Here is a 20358-nt window from a genome sequence, read left to right on the forward strand (position 1 = left end):
AAGTCCCGCATTCAGTTTTCGGAAAGTTGGCCGCCTTACACTAAATGTGTGAACCAAATCATATAGTCACATCTAAACTGTGCTAGTAGGTCTCGTCCGTCCCATAGCTTTGGCGTGCAATGATGAAGTCAACTATTTGATGCCTTGCGCCATTGACTGTTCTACAGTCACTAGCACCAATAGCAAACTTCGCGATAAAATTATTTGACGAGAGTTGTAACCATGTATTGCACTAGGGCGATTGATAGAGATGATATCCAATCTTTGTGATATCCTTCTTTCACTCTTTACCTATGTAGCAATTTGGGGACTACTTCTTTGTCACTGCCAGTCTTCCTGAAGGGTGAAGAAAACTGTTACGTGGGATAGCGGGACTCCATAGCAATATGTAGTCGACAGAATCACCTAATCAATCGCACAAAGAGCAACCTTCGATCGCTGTTTACCAAATGGGGTGATTCTTTGTAAAACAAAATAAGAAAAATATAATTATGTAAAATAATTTTAATGTTATAATAAGGCAGTTAAGACTGAATCAATTAAATTACAAAAGTACATAATTCTTAAACTAATTTTACAATGAACTTAAAGAACTTACTTATGAAATAGATGTAAAATTGTATAAACTGGACGGTATCGTAAGGTACATTGATCTTGTCTTTGTAAATTAATATCAAATAAACAATTGATATAAATATGGAATAAGCAACCAACCAAACTGTTATCAAAATTAAGCAGGAAACATCTGCAAAGGCACTTGATTAAAATTACTTTATAAAAAAGCAATTTTTCTACTTATAACTAACAAAGTTATGGAATACAATACAAAAGTATTATCAATTCAATATTATCTTTTTAAAATAGCCTAAAATACAGGTGGTTCTACAATTGGCATATTAATATTGATAAAAAAGTTGGTAATTAATACATATACATATAACTTATTGTAATATTTACGTGCAGTGAGTTCGCTGCTTGCTTGTGTGAATAGCGGAATGTTTCGTCAAAGGTTACAAGTGGAGGTAGTCAGTTTAATTAATATACCATTAGTCTGTATATCATTCAGGTGCAAAAATCAACCATAAATCATCTTTTATTCCATACACTCCATAGCTTTGTCAAAATTTGTCCTTACAACTACAACTCAACTAGACAAATAACTACAATATTACAAGTACATAATATTACGTTGATTCAAGTAAATCTGTAAAATATATCTAAAAAAAATGTGTTTACTGGTAATAAAATCCATTCACTGGAATAGCCACTCACTTTATATATTCGTAAAATTATTTTGGACGGAGCTAACGTATATGTTCAGATCTAGACTTATTACTTAATTAACACTAGATGTGTGCCGTCAATGTTATGCTTTAGTTTCGTACTCTAACTCAAATCTTGCTTGAGACTCTTTTATTTTATCGCGCTTCTTTGCTTGGATATTAGATTCAGTCAAAAAGAGAGCTGCGGTCACTAAGCACGCCACGGAGCCAACGACGCCTAAGCCGAAAGACCAGCCTGTAAAAACAGTGAAAAATTAATGTTAATGATGAATTAAAGTACAAAAAAAAACTGTAATGCTAATGCACAAAGTAATTACTCACCTAAATAATTGTTGGGATGGTCTGGCATCCATCCGTCTGTGTTTCCCAGGGAGGCAAAAACAATAACAGCAATTACTCCACAAATACCTAAAACAAATATAATTCGTATTATGAAAAATTGTTTTAACTTTGACCCAGCTTTAAATTAGTTCAATTAGCTCAGTTAATCTTACCTGATCCTAGCATAATGTATCCAATGCTTTTTATCAACGTCACATATCTTTTTTGGTCAGGTCCCCAACACAAGAAGTACATCAGTACTAATACTGTGGATATCAAAACTCCCAGTAAACATAACGTAAAGAAAAACTGTGTAGCTATCATGAAACCTGCAACAAAAAAATGTTCGTAAGAATATACTTTTTGAGTCATGGTTAAAGTTCGGCGCTATTCTTATAAGCCGATTTTCACTTAGACATTATTCAACTTTGGCCCATTTTTCTACAAACATGTTGAATATTTTGTGATGTCATGTCGAACAGTTTATAAAGCTATCCCCGCAGTTCATCCAGCGCCCGAAGGAAGGCCTATGTGCACGGGCGTAGCCAGGGGGAGGGTTTTGGGGGTTCAAACCCCCCCCGAAAAGTTAAGATAAAATTTAACTATATTAATTAATTACACTCAAAAGTATGTGGTTTGGATTGGATTCTCTACGGGCGCACCGCGCCGAGCCGCTCGTCGTCGTGTCACATTCGGTAATCTTCGTGTAGTTTCATGCCGCGTCGTGCCGTTTCGTATCCCACGCGCACCGCGCGCATGTCGCGTTCATTACCGAGACCGAGCGAGAGTATTTAAGCAGATTGCAATTTACAGTGAACGACGACGAAAACAGACTGAATGGCTTGGCTCTCATGAACATTCACTATGGGATAGAAATTGATGCGAATGAAGTAGTGGATATATTTAAAAAGAAGAACAGAAGATTAATTCTATAACGTGTACCTAGGTATAACTGAACGTATTTTTTTTATTTAGCCTATATTGTCCCCCTATAAGGTCTTCGACGATTCCTTCCATTCCAGAAGTTTTCTCTGAATCTGTTTATTACATATTAAATATTGTTCTTATGGATAACCGGCTATTTTTTGTATTTTTATTCGTTTTATTTTTTTGAACCCCCCCCCGATTCTAAAACCTGGCTACGCCCGTGCCTATGTGGTTTCCCAGGCTTTAAATCGATTCAGTAGTTTTGGCGTGAAGGCCAGACAAACCGACAACAGTTATTCTAGCATGTTTAATATTAATCGATTTGAGGGCTAACTTTTTTCGACAGCCAAAAATCCTCTGGGCAGCTTACAGGAGGATGGTTGAGAAAACATAGACAATATACGCAACGGTTAGGCACTAGACCGAACAATATAAAAATACATACCGGGAAGTAAATATCCACGGATCTTATCGTATCCAGTAGTGAAGGGATCGTACACCCAACGACATCCTACGAAAAATCTTCTTTGGTACTGATCCAGAGGATCGGGCAGAGACCGGAAGCAGTGGCTCCATAATCCTAATCTGGAAGAGATACACTTTATGATAAACGTCTTTTCCACAAAGTCGAATATATTTATCGGAAGTTTTTTTTTTATAACTGCTGTGTTGTGTCAGCAATTAAGCAAACGTCAGCGTTTACCTATCTAATTTGGCGCCTCTTATTCTGGAGTCGCTGACCAACCAGCTGGGCGTACCGAATGCCAATGCCACCGTAACAAGGGCAATGACAAACACGCCAATGCCACAATTACCGGCCAAACTTCTATTCTTCATTGTCTCTGCAACAAGTTAAAAAAATACGTAAATCTGCGGTATTCTGCGGAGCTTATAATGGTTACATAAGGTGCATAACATAGGACCAGAATTAAAAAAATATAAAAGAAAGAATTCACGTTCATTTTAAACCCAAACTAACATTTGACCTAAATCTAGACTTAGCTGTATTAAATACGGAAAATATTATATACTCTAGTTAACTAAGCCCAGATGAGCCCCTTTTTCAAATTCACACGCTTAGAATTTTATAGCATAAAGGTATGTCTGCTTTTTACGGTTACTACTGAATGCATTGTAAGCATTGCTCAATAATAGCATATACCTAATAGGACCATGTGTTTTTGACGCTGCCCCGCTGCCCCAATTAGGGTCGATAAGTTTTAATGGATTAATATGCTCGCTAGTCGTCACAGACACGGCCATAATAAGATTCCTGATCACGACGCATAAATGCTTTGTGATTATAATTCTATGAAAATTATATATTGAGCGTAAATAGATGGCTAGCTAGTATAAAAGTATAGTTAACAGTGGAAAAACAGTCTTTATTCTACTTAAAGGGTCCCTAATAATCGTAAGGCAATCTAAGGAAACTAGGTACTGGTTGAAGGAATTTTTGGAAGAACCAGGGCAGACGATGTTAAAGAGATTTACAATGTCCTATCCCTTGTGGTTGAAACAAAAATGGAGTACTTTGCGGACATACAAGGCCCTTTGTGTAAACAAATTTTTTGATCATTAAAAAGCACACAAATATAAAAACTTTATTTTCGGAAAAGGTCTGTACCTCCATAACTACACACATATGTTTTGATAAATGTATCTCATAAGTTTTAATGGCCATTCCATCAAGTTCAGCTGCGCCATTGAGCAAGAGCGCGGTTCTACCGAATACACGCGCAGTTTACTAAGGCTTTCGGTAAAACAATGACTCAATGTGAGTTGGCTGCCCCTTGAAGATTTAGTAATAACAGAATGCAATGTATCTATCTATCTTTTTTATTATATCTGCGAAAAAAATAGTGGTTGTGGTCTATAGCTAGAGAGATTGAAATATCTAGGGCTAGTACAGGCGAAGCCCCATTGTCTGTTTCGAAATTAGTATGCAAAATCAAATCAAAAATATCTCAAACGAAAAGTTAATTTCTTACAGATTCAGGATGCAGATTAGCTAAGTTCAGAATTTTCGGAAAATGAATATTAAAATACAATCCGGCAAAGCTGAATCCGGTTAGACTGGAAGCCGACCCCAATATGGTTGAGAAAAAGGCTCGGATGATGAATATTAAAATACAATACCATGAACAAAAAATAACTACCTAAAGGGCATTGTTTAAGTACATGTCCAAAGTGATACAATTACCCTCAATTTTTTAATTAGTTAAATTCAATGTCAAAGCAATTTGTAGGAGCTTTATAAGCATATGTCACTTAACATGAAACAAGGTCATACACCTGAGATGAATAGCAAAATCTAAGTACCTTTGTAAAGGAGTTTCGCAATACAGTCAATGGAGCCAGTGTGAGTAACACAAACAGCATAACATTCACCCAGAAACACAATGCCAAAATGTTCACACGCATTTTTAACTGTGGGAACTAATTAAGTATGCAAAATATTTTTTTTTGTTTTTTTTTTTCACTTGTTGGTTTTTTATTTTTATTTTGGGGAAATATCTGTTAATTGCTAATGTTGGAACTGTTCAAGAAGATTTCAGTATTTATAGAAAATGCACAGGAAAAAAATAGGAAGAATATGCAGAAAAGTTAAATACTAGTCAGATATTTTACAATAGATATAAATTGATGGAAAACATTTAATGAATTATTATGCAAATTATTTATTTATTTTATTTTATTTATTTATCACAAAATACAACTATCATTACAGGAGAACCTAAACCATAAAAATTAATTAGTGTTATTTAAATACCAAAAAAATATTTTCTATGCAATTTGTAAGTATGTAATGACATCACAGATTTTTCAAGATGTACTTATCTTGCTTATACTATGTACAAATGTAAAAAAATAAAAATTATTAGTCTACAATAATTTAAAAAAAAAAACTTTTGACTCAGTCACTAGATATTGATTTAAACTACAAAATAACTTGAACAGAACTTGGCTCCATAATAACTGGAATACTTTTTATGATGGAAAGATTGCATAGAGATTCTTGGCATTTTTTAACATTCTTGGTAAGTATTTTTGACTTAGATACCTACCCATTGGTTACAAATAATGTATATATAGTATTTGAAGTCATTTGATTGACAAAAAATAAAACATTGAGATGGATAATATGATATAGAGATTGGCTACATATGCAATTCCTGCTAACATTTTTCTTGTTATTTAAATAGAATGTGACTTACGTTTTACTTAATTTCAGTTTTATAAATCTGAAACACAGCAGACTATATTTTTGTTTTGTCTACTATTCTGTTGATAAAACTTGTAAATAATTTTATTCAGTAAGTACCTAAATACCATTGTTCAAAAATTACAGTGATGGTGGTTGTTATTTAGAATATCAGTTACAAATCAAATAAGATTTTACTTTTTATGTACCTGTATGAAATTAACGTGCCTATCGTTTACACTTCTAAAGTACTTAAACAAGAAAAGGAATGCAAAACATAGCCCCAATAAATAACGAGAGGCTTGAGGTGCGAATCGAAACTTTTTTAAACCGTTTAAAAATGTATTTTCGAAACGAAACTTGAATCAACCGTGTGTGTGAATCAGAAGTAAGTAATTAATAGGTGTGTAAAGTTTCTCACCTGTAGTTTTTGTATCAGAATCTCAATATTTGTAAAAATGCTTACAGCTCACTATTCCAATTCGTTCACTGTAGTCTACAGTAGTAAATCAGTTTGTAATTCAAAAACTTTGTTTAAAATAAACACAAATGTTGGTGCAATTGTGATGTGAGGAGAGTGATCAACGCCCCAAGACGCCCAAATATCCAACAAACACCAACAACCGTTCCGTCTTCGTTCGCCCGTTGACGACATTGACACTGACAGTCGGACGGTGACGTTGACGTTTGAATTGAACTTCCATTAGAGACATTATGGAAGGGAAAAATAAGGATAACTTTTAATAACGCTTTTATACTGATAAGATAAAGAGGAAACCTTTTTGTTTTTTTTTGTACCTACCCTAAAGCGTAAATCTCAGCTCAGATGTATACGGTTAGACTGAACTGTTAGACCGGTTCCAAACGTAGTTGGAAAAGAAAAGGCTCGGGAGATTACGATGATGATTTGTACGTACCCTAAGCCCTAAAAGATCTGAAACTACGGAACCGAAGCGCATTATAAAAAATAGTAGTATAGTTAGACAGTTCCCGAATAATATAGGCTACTTATACTTTGTTGTACTTTGTTGTTTGTTGGGTGTGCGGCTGCACCTAGTTCTAGCCACTATGATGAAGGCTTACACCTAGTCCTATCCGAAGAGTAACCTGGTACACCTAGCTTTGGCCAGCTAGAACTAAGCAGGCGGTAGCCGCACTTCGGGCTTTAGCCGTAATATGTACTCATGACTTTACTCGTCGGTCAGCCTAAAGACGCCAACTGCTCAAAGGCCTTCCCTAAAATAGGGGGATGTATTATTGAGTTGACTATTGTAAATGACTACACATTATATTTATGTAAACAAATAACTTTTGGCGCTGTAGAACAGCACATTATGAAAAATTAATTATAAAAGTGTCTCTATGTTTCAGTATTTTTCGAGCCAACAGACAGAAGAAAAGCTTCAAAGATTATACAACATCAACAAATATCTTATGCTTCACCAAACTTATCCGAATTACGAGCTATGGCGCAAAAACTTGAAGCATCCCAAAGGACTCATACTAAGAATAACAGTGAAATCACCGAAATTATAAAATTATATTCAACAGTCTCAAAAGTGATTAAATTCGTGATTGTTACGATGGGATCCAAAGGGGTTATTACTATGAGAAGAAACACATCACATAATATAGTCACGAAATTTTACCCAACTGAACCCATAGCTAAAATCGAAAATGTGTCAGGAGCAGGAGATTGTTTTTCAAGTGGCTTTATTTTTGGTATGCTCTCTGGACTTCAGGAATCACAAAGCATATACATAGGATTTGAAGCTGCCAAGATGGCGCTGCTGTGCAGAAACACAGTACCTCCTAACTTAAACAATCTTTTGAATACTACATGTTATAAAGATGCAAAATATGAGCTTTTAGAATGAAAAAGAAAATTTTATTAAAATTATATATTTTTAAGGCACACAATCTTATACATAACTAAACACAAGCTTAATAAGTGATCATGAATATGTTTTACTGTTAGAATATCCAAAACAAAACAGATGATTTGGTTAGGCAACAAAAAGTATCATACATTAAATTTCCAGCCACCTATTGCAATCTAAACTATTACTTAAAAAGCCTAGTTACTCAGTTCTTTCTTTACTATGATATCAGTACATTTTAAATTGCTACTCAGATCCAAACTTATGTTTAAGTGAGTATAATTTAATAATGAGTCTATGTTATGTACCCTAACTAATAAAGTAGAAAAAAACACATTTTGGACGGACTATTAGTCTATAACTACATTAACTTTAAGTAACATTAATTTACATGTCAAAAAAATATGTAAAATTTGTAAAAAAATGTATAAAAAAGTTAAAAGATCTGAAAGGACGGAGTTTTAATCTAATTACAGCTTAAATGTCAGTATGTCCTCCTGTATACCCAACCTTCCTTTCATGCATAGTATAAGATGATGGCTCCCGGCTTTGCATCTCATGTAGTCTCTTATACTTTTGAACTCGAGCTTCTACTAAGAACAGGATGCCAGCGGGGAAGAGGAACACTACCCCTACAACACCAAGAGCAAATGCCCAGCCAAGATCATTGTGTTCCCAATTGGGCATCCAGTCTCGACCATCACCTCTAGCCCCAAAAGTGACCACAGATATGATCCCAGAAAATCCTGTAAAACAAAGAAAATTATTACAAAATGTTTGAGGTGTTCTGTAAAATACTTAAGACATTGATGTTTAAAAGTTTTGATATAATCATATACACTCAGACTAAATTCACTTTTATCAGCAAATTTTCATTGGCAGCAGTTATTAACAACAAAAAAAAAAAACAAAATATAACAAACCTCCAATCACAAGCACAGTGCCTAATGTTACCAGAAGCGTTAGGTACTTGTCATCATCTCTATCCTTCTTCATATAAAGGTAAGACAAAAACATCGACAATATAACACAACACATGGATATAGTGAAAAAGAATTGTGTTGCAATGAAAAAACCAGGCAGTAGTATGTCATGAATAATGTAATATTCTTCTTCAAATATCCACCAGCAACCAGTAAATACTGTATCGTACCAATGATGGATTTCTTCGAAACCTTGGAAGCACACCTCCCATAAGCCTGAGAATGAATAAGAAAAGCAAGTTATTGATGCATGTTATTGAGTAAAACACCAATATTACCCGTGTTCACACAGCATTGTACTTCTTTTCTATAAAATACCAGTACATCTTACCAATTTTTATAAACTTCGGGTTCTTAAGTTTTCCGTCTGTAACAAGCCAGTATGGACTAACGAAGGCAATAATAATGAATAATGAGGCAAATACAAAGAATCCAAGTGCAAACAATCCTGTCTTAGACTTTGCCATTTTTCTGAAAGTAAACAAATCGGTAAAAGTTTACGCCCTACGCCTGGAAACTTATTCAACGGTTGAGACGTCAAAGCTTACTTAATGTGTCAAACAAACTGCTGTCAAGTCTATGAAGTGAAGCCACAGAGTACATTTTAAAGTGATAAAATTAAGACAAAATAAAAAAAATGCCGTCCATGCAACATAGACAAGTGGCCAAGATAATCAAAAATCAAAATGTTTTTATTTCAAATAGGCCTTCTTGCAGGCTGAAATGTCACTTTCAGCCTGCAAAGGCCTGCAAAGCTGCAAAGGCAAAACTACTCCTATAATAACACAAAACTAGAACAAGTCAATGAATTCACACTCCTTGGTTTAGTAATAGATACACATGTAAATTGGAAAGCACACATACAAAAAATTCGAGCAAAACTATCAAAATTCTTATACGCCTTACGCGAAATTAAAAAAACTACCAACCTACAAACAACACTTGCCACATACTATGCCTACGCCCAAGCGTGGCTTAGTTATGGCATCATATTATGGGGTAATAGTACAGATTCGCACACCATTTTTACCTTGCAAAAGAAACTCATCCGGATAATAACCAATATTGAACAAACAGACAGCTGCAAACCACATTTCCAAAAGCATAAAACTCTCACACTTACCTGTTTATACATCTTAGAAGTATGCAAATTCGTCCGTCATCACCCTGAATTCTATACTACCCGACAAGATATTCAAAGTAAATATAGCCTACGACACAAGAATAGATTAAACCTACCTACATCCCACCTTAAAATACATTCTTCCGGTCCGCTAATAATGTCAATAAAAATATATAACAACTTACCTAAAACGATCAAAGATGAAACGAAAACGACTATGTTTATAAGTAAATTAAAGAAATTTTTACACTCTAAATGCTACTATACAATAAAAGAGTACATGGACGATAAGTCAATAAAAAAATAATAAGTAAGTACATACAGACTCACGCACACACACATACACAACAAACACACACACACACACACACACACACACACAAGATAAGAATATAACATGTAAATATATTCCAGTTTTATTTTTATTTAGTAATAAGTATAGATTTAATAAAACTAAACTAGGTAATAATTATAAGTACTGCAAACCTCTCCTACCTCTTTATGCTGTGCCCTACCGGGTCCATATTGTTTCAAATATATTGTTTAAACTTTATAAAAATACCACCTGTATTACATATGGAATGCAAATAAAGATTTGAATTTGAATTTGAATTTAATTGCCTCCAACAACAGACTACAAACATGTGAAACTTAGAAATCCTCATTTTGTGTTTAGTATTTACTTGGTTTTTCTTTTATTTTGTTTATATTACATACCCCGTAAATGCCAAAAATATGTACATAGGTACTGTCAATGTCAAATGTCAACGACAAATAAATCGTACAAGCAAGCAAGACTGCCTGTAGCGAGTTAGCATTGAAATATTTATTTTGAATTGTATTTCAAATAATTATGCATTAATTTTTATATTATATGCTGTGCCTACTCATGAATTCGAAAAGGTATAACTTTATGCGCCACCTCTATAGAGGATGTCGTTATTTTCGGGAAAGTGCAACGAATGTGGAAAGCCCAATTTATGTGAAAAGATTAAGCAAGTATTTAAACATTAGTGAAAGCAAAGCACAATATATGTGTATGAAGCATCCAATAATAACTAAATTAAATGATGAAAAACTTAAAGAATTAATCGATTCTGTAAATGAAATGGGATTCTCTAATGATTCTCTTGTTGAAGAATCAGCAGTGTTTGGAATATTGCCTGTTACCTTAAAATTTCGATACAAAGTTTTAGAAGAATGTGGCATACAGAATATATCCCTAGAATTTTTAACAACATATTTAACTATTATTAAACAAATACCGATTGGAGAGTTGAAGAGATTAGGATACATACTTCCACATATTAATGTTGAAAACAAACTTGCAAGCTACATGAGCCAGTGGCCAACCTCCCTCACCACATTGATTGACAGAGATATAAATGCCTCATCATTGTATTCACTCCGCTTAAAAATAATTCAAAGATATCTTGAACTTGTACTTGATCTAACAAATGAAGAATTTTGTAGAGGTCTCAAAACATATCCTACTATTAAACATCGGCCTTTACAATACATAAATGAAACATTGACAATATTACAATCACAACTAATGATGCCTAATCAAAAAATTAAAGCGAACCTGTATCTGATACACGTGGATCCAGAAAATTTAAAGAAATTAATATACAACTTTCGTACTATCGGTGGAATTGATATAAAAGAAGTTATTAGAATGCATCCAAAATTAGCCACAAGAAATTATTCAACCATGCTGGAAATAAGAAAGCTGTTGGAAGATTATGGAATAGGGAATGAGGCACAGAGAAGATGTTTTGGTATATACACTTTGGCCCCTGCAACAATAAGAGAAAGATTGGAACAAGCCAAACACATACCAGAATTTAGCACATTTATAAATCATCCAAGATTTCTGAAGATGATACACTACAACACAATAGCAATAAAGCGACTGCACAAATTATACAGTCAGAACAAAAAGTGTGTTAGTTTAAATGTCCTGTCTGGTAGCGAGGCACATTATGAAACATTTGAAAAAGCACCTGGTGACAGGTTAGGCAAAGGAAAAGATTTAATCTTCTGTATATCACAGTCCTTAGGAAAGAAATACAATATGACACATGTGCGAAATGTTATAAAGAGGCACCCTTTCTGGATAAACACTCCAGTGCTTCAAGTAAAATATGTTTATGAGCGACTGTCCCCAGAATACAGTGATCAAGATATTTATGAAAATTGTAGTATTCTATTATATCCTTGGAAAAAAATAAGGGAAACTCTTAACATATTGGATAAAAGATTGATGCAAAACTATACACCCTTATTCCAAGACAATTTCAACTATGAATCTTTGAGTAAATCTCAGAAATTGAGTTTAGTTTTGTATTTACTGGAGAAGAATCACTATTTTTCTGGTAACGGCATATGGACTGAAGAAAAATATAAAAATGTGGATAAGTTAGAAGACCACAATTTGGACCAGCGACAAATTATGTGACTGTAATTTTTTTATTGCATTGCAATAATAAATAAAAATACTGTAAAGTTGTTTTATACCTACTTAACTCATACCCATTCCATTAATCTTGTACCCATTATTTTAAAATAACTTGTGAACTCTAACCATCAATCTTTACCTAAACTTACTAAGGAAGAGGTAGGAGGAGCTCACATCAGTGTTAAGTCGATGATGAAGTATCTAGCTAGTTAGATCAACCGCCTCTGTGGAACTTCGTGGAGTTTTTCGACGTTAGACATTCAAGCTAGAGGACGGCCTCCTGCCGAGATTCTACGCTGGAATCGTGCGATCCATAGCTCTTACCCACAACTTTTTTAGGGTTCCGAACCCAAAGGGTAAACCGGACCCTATTGTTTTCGCTCCTCTGTCCGTGTGTCTTATGAACCGTGATAGTTAAAGAGTTGTCACAGATGATGTAATTCTGTTGCCGCCATAACAAGAAATACTGAAAACTAGAATAAAATAAATATTTTGTGGGGCTACGATACAACAAACGTGATTTCTTGTTGGAAAGGAACCCTTGGTGCGCGAGTCCGACTCGCACTTGGGCGGTTATTTGCTACCCAGCACTTAAAGGCTAATCGGAGGGTAGATAGCTAGGTATCACGGTATCGATGTTCGGCGAGAGCGTGTCTCTTCGTCGGATTGCTCAACCGTGCATTGTCGTGCTAGGTGGATTATTATTTTGAGAGAGCGATGTTTCAAGCGAAGAGACTTCTGTTTGGGCGCTGGTACGTGGGTATTGAGATCTACGTGGCTAGCTATCCATATTATGAGGTACTCTGTGCTATCCATCTAGAATCGACAGGCACGTGTAGTAGGGGTGGTGGCGAGACATAGGATTATTATTTATCATGCAATAGCATAGACACCGGCGCCACATCTTTAGGACGAGTAGCTCGGACTCTACGATGATTCAATCTGTGGTAAAAAATAAACATCAGGTATCTATGGTATTTTAGTTTCTGCGAATGTCATTTGAACCTATTCTATAGTCTCTGTGGTAGTGTAAAAATGGCGACTCTACTTCCCCGTCCTCTTGGTCTTGCCCAAACTATTTTCCTGAAAAATGGAAGCAAGGTAATAATATTTGACTGATTTTCGGTAGTTAGAAATGTATACACAACACAAACAGTTTTTTTATTTCACCATTTTGTTTCAAAATAACACGTAAAATAATAGATTATTGGCGCATGTTATAATCGAATTAAAATTAAGCGCAATCTTCAATACCTTTTAATTCAGGAAAGCAATTCACATATTTTTTTCGTCTACATCAACAGACCTTGAGTGCATTAGAAATTTATTTATAAATTTGACCTTGTCATTTTCAGCTTTTGTGACCTTACGTCATCGCTATGATGTTTGAACTTCGTATTTTTCATGGGAAATACCTTGAGTTAAAAAAATCTTTGACAAATACATAGAGAGGATCAGTTAAAGTAATAAGTACTACTGTACAACTTGTGTCAAAATGTTTCTCAAAGGGCCAACAACACTAACATATTTTTGCTGCAACCATTTATAACCACCAAATCACATAAACCTATTCAGTATCTTAGGAATTACTAGGTAAATTCAAATAAATAAAATCCTACATCCACTAGCATTACTGATAATATAACATATACTTTTATATCGCAAACTTTCATTCATTAAAAGTAGTATTCTTATTGGCATTTCTTTAAAAACATATTGTTTTTTTATACTTTAGTGGAACTTCAAAACTAACCATATGACTATTTAAATACAGCCAGTGTCTTAGAATATTGAATTCCATTTTTCATAATCAGTATCTAAATAAAATAAAGTGATATTTATTAAATTTCACTTTAAAAATCTGTACTATTCCCATAGTTATTTTTAAATATAAATTATTCACTTAGCTAATAAATTGTTATTGTAACTGGTATCAGTTCTTCTGTATGTGTAGTTTTAATAACTTATTAATTGGCTTATGTTTACTGAAATATTATATTTCATTCAGGGATATAGGATTATGGCAGTGAAAAATCTCATTCCAGTAGATTGAAGATTACATTTACATACAAACTCAAAACCATTTTAACTGATTATTATACGAGTATCCGGTACAGATTGAGATGCTCTACAATGAATCATTATCTAGCTTTATGAGACTGAGGTGACGAGTATCATGTTCAAAGATTACAAAACTTGAGAGCAATGTTCAATTGTGTTATCTGCTTCATGTGTTACTTTTGTATTAATTAGCAATATGTTAACTATATGATGCTATATGCAGTTTATACTTATGAATAACATTATGTAAAAATGTGTGAGTCAACAGTTGTATTGTGATTAGATTGGATCAGGTGATAGTGACTGCTGACTTTCTGTGATAAAACCGTTTTCATTTCCCTCAGATGAAATCACAGTTATAAACAAATAAGATAGTGTTTTTTTATTGCTTACTTTTGTCTTTATAATATCCATTAGAATGATTTGGGTTATTATAACAGATTTATGTATTAACCATATCTTGTTTCACATGAAATTAATACTTTTTTAGTCCCCTTTAAAAGTCACTCTGCTGATACAAATGTAGGTACACTTTTGTAATTAACTGTAAAAGTTAATAAAAAAATTATATTCCCAGTTGCTGGTAGCGGCAACTGCGAACCATCCAGGAAAACAACAAGTCCGCAATTTGAATGTCCATGAATATATTAGCTACACCCTCCTGCGAGACCATGGCATCCCCGTACCTAAGTTTAATGTGGCTACCACCCCTGAAGAAGCTGTTAAGTTTGCCAAAGAACTTAACACGCAAGACATTGTACTCAAAGCACAGGTAATTTCTATAACATTGTTTTATACTGTATTCAGCCTTTTGAACAAGAGCAAAATTAAAATAATTATGTTAATAAACAGGTACTTGCTGGAGGCAGGGGACGAGGTGCTTTCAAAAGTGGCCTACAGGGTGGTGTGAAAATGGTTGACACGTAAGAACATTTATTATCGTTATCTTTATTTAAGTAATGAAAGCTTGGCTTTGACTAGAGTTAAAAATTATATAGAAATATTTTGTACAAGGTATTTACGTAGTTAGCCTTGCCTTTCAAATTAGATAATATGTAATGTAATAGGTAACTACTCACAGCAATTAATTTAACCTTCATAATTGTCTGAAAAACAGTAGCATTGTTATTTTATTATACAAATAATTCATCAACTACAATGTTTAAAATTGAGCTAAAGGTGAATTAATGTCGCCTAATGTGTACATTTTGTCATATAGACCCGAAGTCGCCGGCCAGATCGCAAGTAAGATGCTTAAGCAGTACTTGGTGACGAAACAGACGGGCGCGGCGGGACGCATCTGCAATAAGGTCATGGTGACCGAGCGGAAGTTCCCCCGCAGAGAATTCTACATTGCCATCATGATGGAGCGCAGCTTTAACGTACGTAAGGCCCATTCATGAATTCTCGACTAACACTTGACACACCAAATAAATTAAATAAAATTATCATTGTTATTGTTTTAGGGTCCAGTAATAATCGCATCCTCCCAAGGAGGTGTGAACATCGAGGATGTCGCGGCAACCAATCCCGACGCTATCACTTACGAGCCCATAGATATCATCAAGGGAATCCAAGACGATCAAATAGCGCGTGTTATGAAAAAGGTATGTAGCTAGATTTTTTTAAAGAAATGACGAGAAAATTGCAACCTGTATCTGTTCAACTCTTGGCCGATGTTTTACATATTTATTCAAAACAAACATATTATTTTGTAGATCGGCCTGGACACAAAGGACGCCCATGATATGGTTAAGAGGATGTACGACCTTTTCATCAAGAAAGACGCTCTTCTGATCGAGGTGAACCCTTACGCGGAAGATGCACTTAGCGGCAAATGTAAGTTATTTGCTACTATATTATTTTGTTTTTTATTGAACTATTGTTTAAGCGGCAGTAAAAAAGCTGAATCGGTATTTCCATTTTGCATGTTTGCTGCGTATATCTAAGTTTTTAATGGAGGGCAAATTGATTAACCCACAATGATCGACGTAGAATCGAAGTATAGACTCAATATCTAGGTCGTTAATCTAGTTAACTAGAACGAGATCATGATGTGCTGAACGTGAACGTTAAGAGGCCGGAGGAAGCAGGTAATTGCGCTACTTGTGTACATTGATACAGTACGCGAACCAGATCAAACCGCTGTCCATTAATGCCAATCATATCAATCTAATAGCCAAAATATTTACAATGATAAGCTTGATTGTTTTGACTACCTACTCTGTTATTTTGATTCCTCTTTATGACCAGTAATAGATTACTTATAATACAAATAAGATATAGATATAGAGCAAGCTGAAAGTGATAGGCTAAAATAAAAATAAGACGTTTGGACGCAATTAAATTTAAAATCGTTTGGAATGTACACGTGTCTGTGTATCTTCGACAATGTGCTGGCGCCTGATCTTATTTTCTCTAGGTTGCCGTACATTTATTTCTGTGTATGGTGTCTTTTTGGTGGGATTAACTTAAGTGTAATTACATTTTCTGAGATTAACAGCAGTATGCCGCCGTAATAAAGTCCGTACGTCTTGTATCTGGCTCAGTTATTTTTAGCCCTTAACATACGTCACTGATTAGCACTAACTAAATCGTGCTAATAATATAATAGAGCAAAGTCAACATAGTGCTCGCAGATCACGTAAATCGATGTTTTTCACATTGAAGTTGGTTTATCTCAACTAGTGTCATAGTCATGTTAATAGGAACTTTCTTTCATTATGTCCCTAAATGAATTTGATTAATGACCCGTTCAACACTATTCATTGCCATTGCACGTTACGCTAATATACATAACACAAAGCGAGTATACACAACGTAATGTCTACAACCTCGTGCCAATGAGTGACATTGACAATGATGTAACTAACTAACGAACATTGTTATTTGTTTCAGTCTTCTGTTTGGATGCCAAGTTTCGGTTCGACGATAACGCGGAGTACAGACAAAAGGAACTGTTTGCTTTAAGAGATGTCACTCAGGAAGATCCTAAGGAAATCAGGGCTGCCAAGTTTGACTTGAACTACATTGCTCTTGATGGTAAAATATAGTTTTAAAATTACAGTTTTTATGTTGAAGATTGGATAAGATTTAAAATGTATATTTGATGTGTTATAGGAACTATTGGGTGCATGGTGAACGGCGCGGGTTTGGCTATGGCTACCATGGATATTATCAATTTGCACGGAGGCGACCCCGCTAACTTCCTCGACGTCGGTGGTGGCGCCACTGCAGCCGCTGTGTCGGTATGTTGGCACCATTGTCCACTGTGTTGCCATTGTTGATTCCTAATAAAGCCTTATTTAAACGAAGTCTGTATAAAATGTAAATTATTCATGGTTTTCAAGAATGTAATAAAATTTTAATTGTTTCATACAGGAAGCGTTCAGTATCATCTTAGAAGACCCCAAGGTGTCCGCTATATTGGTGAACATTTTCGGAGGAATCATGAGGTGCGATGTCATTGCAGAGGGTATTGTAACTGCAGCCAAGAATCTTAACATCCAAATCCCAGTTATTGTTCGTCTTCAGGTATGTATTGTGTCAAAAATATATTACAAAAATTTTAAAAAACTTAATGAATCCTTAATGAATTATTTATTTAGGAATAAATGTCTTATTTTCTGAACTTTCATACCATATAATAATTGTTGCGACATGTTTGTTAAATAGTTAATATTTGTAGGGTACAAGAGTAGAAGAAGCGAAGAAACTGATAGCAGAGTCAGGTCTCCGCCTGGTGCCACGTGACAACCTCGACGAGGCTGCGCAGCTCGTAGTACAGCTCTCCGAGATCGTGTCCCTCGCCAAAAAAGCCGGAGTCGAGGTGAAATTCGACATCCCTAAATACATTAAGTAAAACTTAGCAGTATTTTCGTAACTATACCATCACTATCTAATTGGTCATCATTGTTGTCTAACGTAATCGTTCTTAAAGTATTTTTGCTTCGAATTTAAAATACTTGCTGCACATGTGAATATAAAGGAATGTATATCGCTCACTGTCAAATGTACTTGTGATATGCGATATCATTCTGCGTTTCAATAGAGTCGCCACGCTCTTATGGTTTAAATGAGCAGGGACGCTGTTGTAACTAAGAGGATTCAAATTTTGTACATTCATAACTTTCTAGGTAAAAATGTATACTTATGACTACACTAAATCAATTCTTCTTTTTCATCTACCTAGTCAGTGTACATTTGAATACCTTTAGCTAAGATCAAGAGCGTCCCTGCTTCAATAGAAAATAGTGTCGCGACCAGCCCTGGTAAGGCTGCGTAAAGTCATATTTGGACTAAAACATCTGTTTGGACAAATCACAAATTCACAAAATTCTTCTCCCAATAAATAGAAAGACTTCTGATGAAATGGCAGCAAAGATTTAATCTAAATTATGCCATTGCACAGAACACTTGTTTGGTCCTTTTGCTGTATTTATAAAGTACTTGTAGTCTAGCTATTCCATATACTATATTATCGATAAGCGTTATTGTTATATTACTACATATACGAGAATATTCTGAAGTAATTTGTGATATCTACATGTGAACTATTTAGCACTTTAGCCTCTGAGTTACCCTATCAAACAATTCCTAATGCTATTTGATCGAATATGTTACGGTAGATTGCAGTTAGAACTGGTTGCATCAGAGCCGATTAGATTTATAATGTAGTTCATTATTTATTTATTGAAACACATTTTAGTATAAGTAAAATTATTAGATGATACATGCTTAGTTCGAATTATTGTTATAACATTGATGTTGTAGAAGTGTCAAATGCTTCAAATTGTTATAAAATTGTAATTTGCTATGTCATCATGAGCATTAATCGATCGAGATCGAGTGAAAGTATTTCAATTACCTAAACATTAATTTATGAACATTTTATTTCATAAAAGTATGTATTGTTATTTTTTAAGTACACCTGCATTGTTAGAGGTGAAAGTTGAGACGTGTAACGACGCAATAATTAGTATTTTGTACATTATGTACTCTATGTATGTTTATTTGTAAATAGGATCTTTTTTTTATTTGCCACGATAAGAATCTCCTAAGGGGTTTTTATCGAACTTTAAAGTACAATACATAAATGGTATCAACAGTTGAATCCAAGTATGCATATTAGTGTATTACAGTATAATATTTATTTTTGGCTTCTTTTGAAGATAAAACTTATTTAAATAAAATTTATTTTAGATCTGTATTGTAGTTTTTCTCTACACCTTTCTATTAGAAATAGTTGTTATAGATATGTATTTGTATATTTCCCTATAAATTAACAGTAGTAGTGAGACAGTGTTCAAGTATTTATTTTACCTTTATCGCTTAGGTGTCATTCAACTTAGCTAGTGCCGCCAGGATTAATTCCATCGAAGATGTCCCGTGCTTATTACCTGAATACTAGTGATACAACACATTTGGGAAGACCAAGCAGACGTAGAAATTTTCAAGATTTTTTTAATTTTAATTTATTATTAACCTAGAGACTTGTACGTAATCAGTTATGTGATTTTCTTAGCTTCCGCGGTAATAAATATCAAAATTTGCTTGAATTAAAAAGGTCAAAATTTGCTTGAATTAAAAAGGTAAGTTCATCCAGAATGCTTGTAAAACCGCCAAGCACAGGTATGGTGGATAAAAATATAAGATTAGGTGCTTTATTATCCCAAGCCGTGGTTTTTAGAGTAGGTGGACCGTTGTGAGCTAGGGGCGTATTTTATTTTCTTATTATATAGCTGGCATATTATTTTATAAAGTCAGTCCCACGCCGCGCATTTTTGTATGTTCACGATAAACTCAAAACATACCGAATTGATTTCCATATGGAGAGATACATGAGGAGTGCCTTTGTCATTAAAACCAGTAGTATTGCTAATTATTTATTAATTAAAAAATATATTTAATTGTAAACGTAATTATTTTTTAAAGTTAAATAATTATTAATTTATTCATATGATGATATTTTCTAATAAAAGGTAATTGTAAAACATTGTCGTTTAAATTAATATAAAAAAGCAGCATTGTACCCAGCGCTCTGAACTTGCAAACATTAATATGTATCTGTTTACACCACGTTTTTCTTTCCCAGTATACATCGTCACGTTGACA

At 34.3% G+C, this 20358-nt stretch overlaps 5 protein-coding genes across 7 annotated transcripts in view; 3 read left to right on the top strand and 2 right to left on the bottom strand.

The window, feature by feature from the left end:
* Positions 1-7634, top strand: part of LOC110374471 (uncharacterized) — a 92312-nt gene extending 84678 nt beyond the window's left edge. For both annotated transcript variants that reach the window (XM_021332223.3, XM_049841824.2), the window contains exon 11: positions 7108-7634. In XM_021332223.3, the coding sequence (XP_021187898.3) occupies positions 7108-7613 (506 nt within the window). In that variant the 3' untranslated portion in view covers positions 7614-7634. The remainder of the gene's footprint in view (positions 1-7107) is intronic.
* On the bottom strand, positions 490-6380 carry LOC110374874 (uncharacterized). 2 transcript variants are annotated; one of them, XM_064034808.1, is made up of 6 exons: positions 6203-6380; positions 3235-3373; positions 2977-3116; positions 1778-1933; positions 1605-1691; positions 490-1518 (listed from the first exon to the last, which is right to left on the bottom strand). In XM_064034808.1, exons 2-6 carry the CDS (start codon positions 3366-3368, stop codon positions 1367-1369), a joined length of 669 nt encoding a protein of 222 aa, XP_063890878.1. In that variant the 5' UTR covers positions 3369-3373; positions 6203-6380; the 3' UTR covers positions 490-1366. The 2 variants fall into 2 exon arrangements, with proteins under 2 accessions (XP_063890878.1, XP_021188494.1); XM_021332819.3 differs by having other exon boundaries at positions 6158-6378.
* Positions 7623-9153, bottom strand: LOC110374789 (uncharacterized). The gene is made up of 3 exons (XM_021332701.3): positions 8931-9153; positions 8540-8815; positions 7623-8362 (listed from the first exon to the last, which is right to left on the bottom strand). Exons 1-3 carry the CDS (start codon positions 9064-9066, stop codon positions 8094-8096), a joined length of 681 nt encoding a protein of 226 aa, XP_021188376.2. The 5' UTR covers positions 9067-9153; the 3' UTR covers positions 7623-8093.
* Positions 9154-10489: 1336 nt separating this feature from the next.
* On the top strand, positions 10490-12244 carry LOC110374550 (transcription termination factor 5, mitochondrial). Its single transcript, XM_021332341.3, has one exon. It carries the CDS (start codon positions 10597-10599, stop codon positions 12181-12183), a length of 1587 nt encoding a protein of 528 aa, XP_021188016.3. The 5' UTR covers positions 10490-10596; the 3' UTR covers positions 12184-12244.
* An 880-nt stretch (positions 12245-13124) lies between these two features.
* Positions 13125-19451, top strand: LOC110374628 (succinate--CoA ligase [ADP-forming] subunit beta, mitochondrial). The gene is made up of 10 exons (XM_021332465.3): positions 13125-13284; positions 14822-15016; positions 15097-15167; positions 15464-15626; positions 15711-15851; positions 15963-16083; positions 17143-17286; positions 17365-17492; positions 17626-17778; positions 17933-19451. Exons 1-10 carry the CDS (start codon positions 13219-13221, stop codon positions 18104-18106), a joined length of 1356 nt encoding a protein of 451 aa, XP_021188140.1. The 5' UTR covers positions 13125-13218; the 3' UTR covers positions 18107-19451.
* The last annotated feature ends 907 nt before the right edge of the window (positions 19452-20358 follow it).

Source organism: Helicoverpa armigera, chromosome 5 (assembly GCF_030705265.1).
Source record: "Helicoverpa armigera isolate CAAS_96S chromosome 5, ASM3070526v1, whole genome shotgun sequence".
NCBI lineage: Eukaryota > Metazoa > Arthropoda > Insecta > Lepidoptera > Noctuidae > Helicoverpa > Helicoverpa armigera.

Coding starts and splice junctions, on each gene's coding strand:
- LOC110374874 (XM_064034808.1), bottom strand. CDS start 3,368: ATGAAGAATAGAAGTTTGGCCGGTAATTGTGGCATTGGCGTGTTTGTC. Junction 3,117..3,234: donor AGAGGCGCCAAATTAGATAG/GTAAACGCTGAC, acceptor TATCTCTTCCAG/ATTAGGATTATGGAGCCACT. Junction 1,519..1,604: donor CCATCCCAACAATTATTTAG/GTGAGTAATTAC, acceptor CTGTTTTTACAG/GCTGGTCTTTCGGCTTAGGC.
- LOC110374789 (XM_021332701.3), bottom strand. CDS start 9,066: ATGGCAAAGTCTAAGACAGGATTGTTTGCACTTGGATTCTTTGTATTT. Junction 8,816..8,930: donor CCCGAAGTTTATAAAAATTG/GTAAGATGTACT, acceptor ATTCATTCTCAG/GCTTATGGGAGGTGTGCTTC. Junction 8,363..8,539: donor CACTGTGCTTGTGATTGGAG/GTTTGTTATATT, acceptor TTTGTTTTACAG/GATTTTCTGGGATCATATCT.
- LOC110374550 (XM_021332341.3), top strand. CDS start 10,597: ATGCTGTGCCTACTCATGAATTCGAAAAGGTATAACTTTATGCGCCAC.
- LOC110374628 (XM_021332465.3), top strand. CDS start 13,219: ATGGCGACTCTACTTCCCCGTCCTCTTGGTCTTGCCCAAACTATTTTC. Junction 15,168..15,463: donor GGTGTGAAAATGGTTGACAC/GTAAGAACATTT, acceptor TTTGTCATATAG/ACCCGAAGTCGCCGGCCAGA. Junction 16,084..17,142: donor AGATGCACTTAGCGGCAAAT/GTAAGTTATTTG, acceptor TATTTGTTTCAG/TCTTCTGTTTGGATGCCAAG.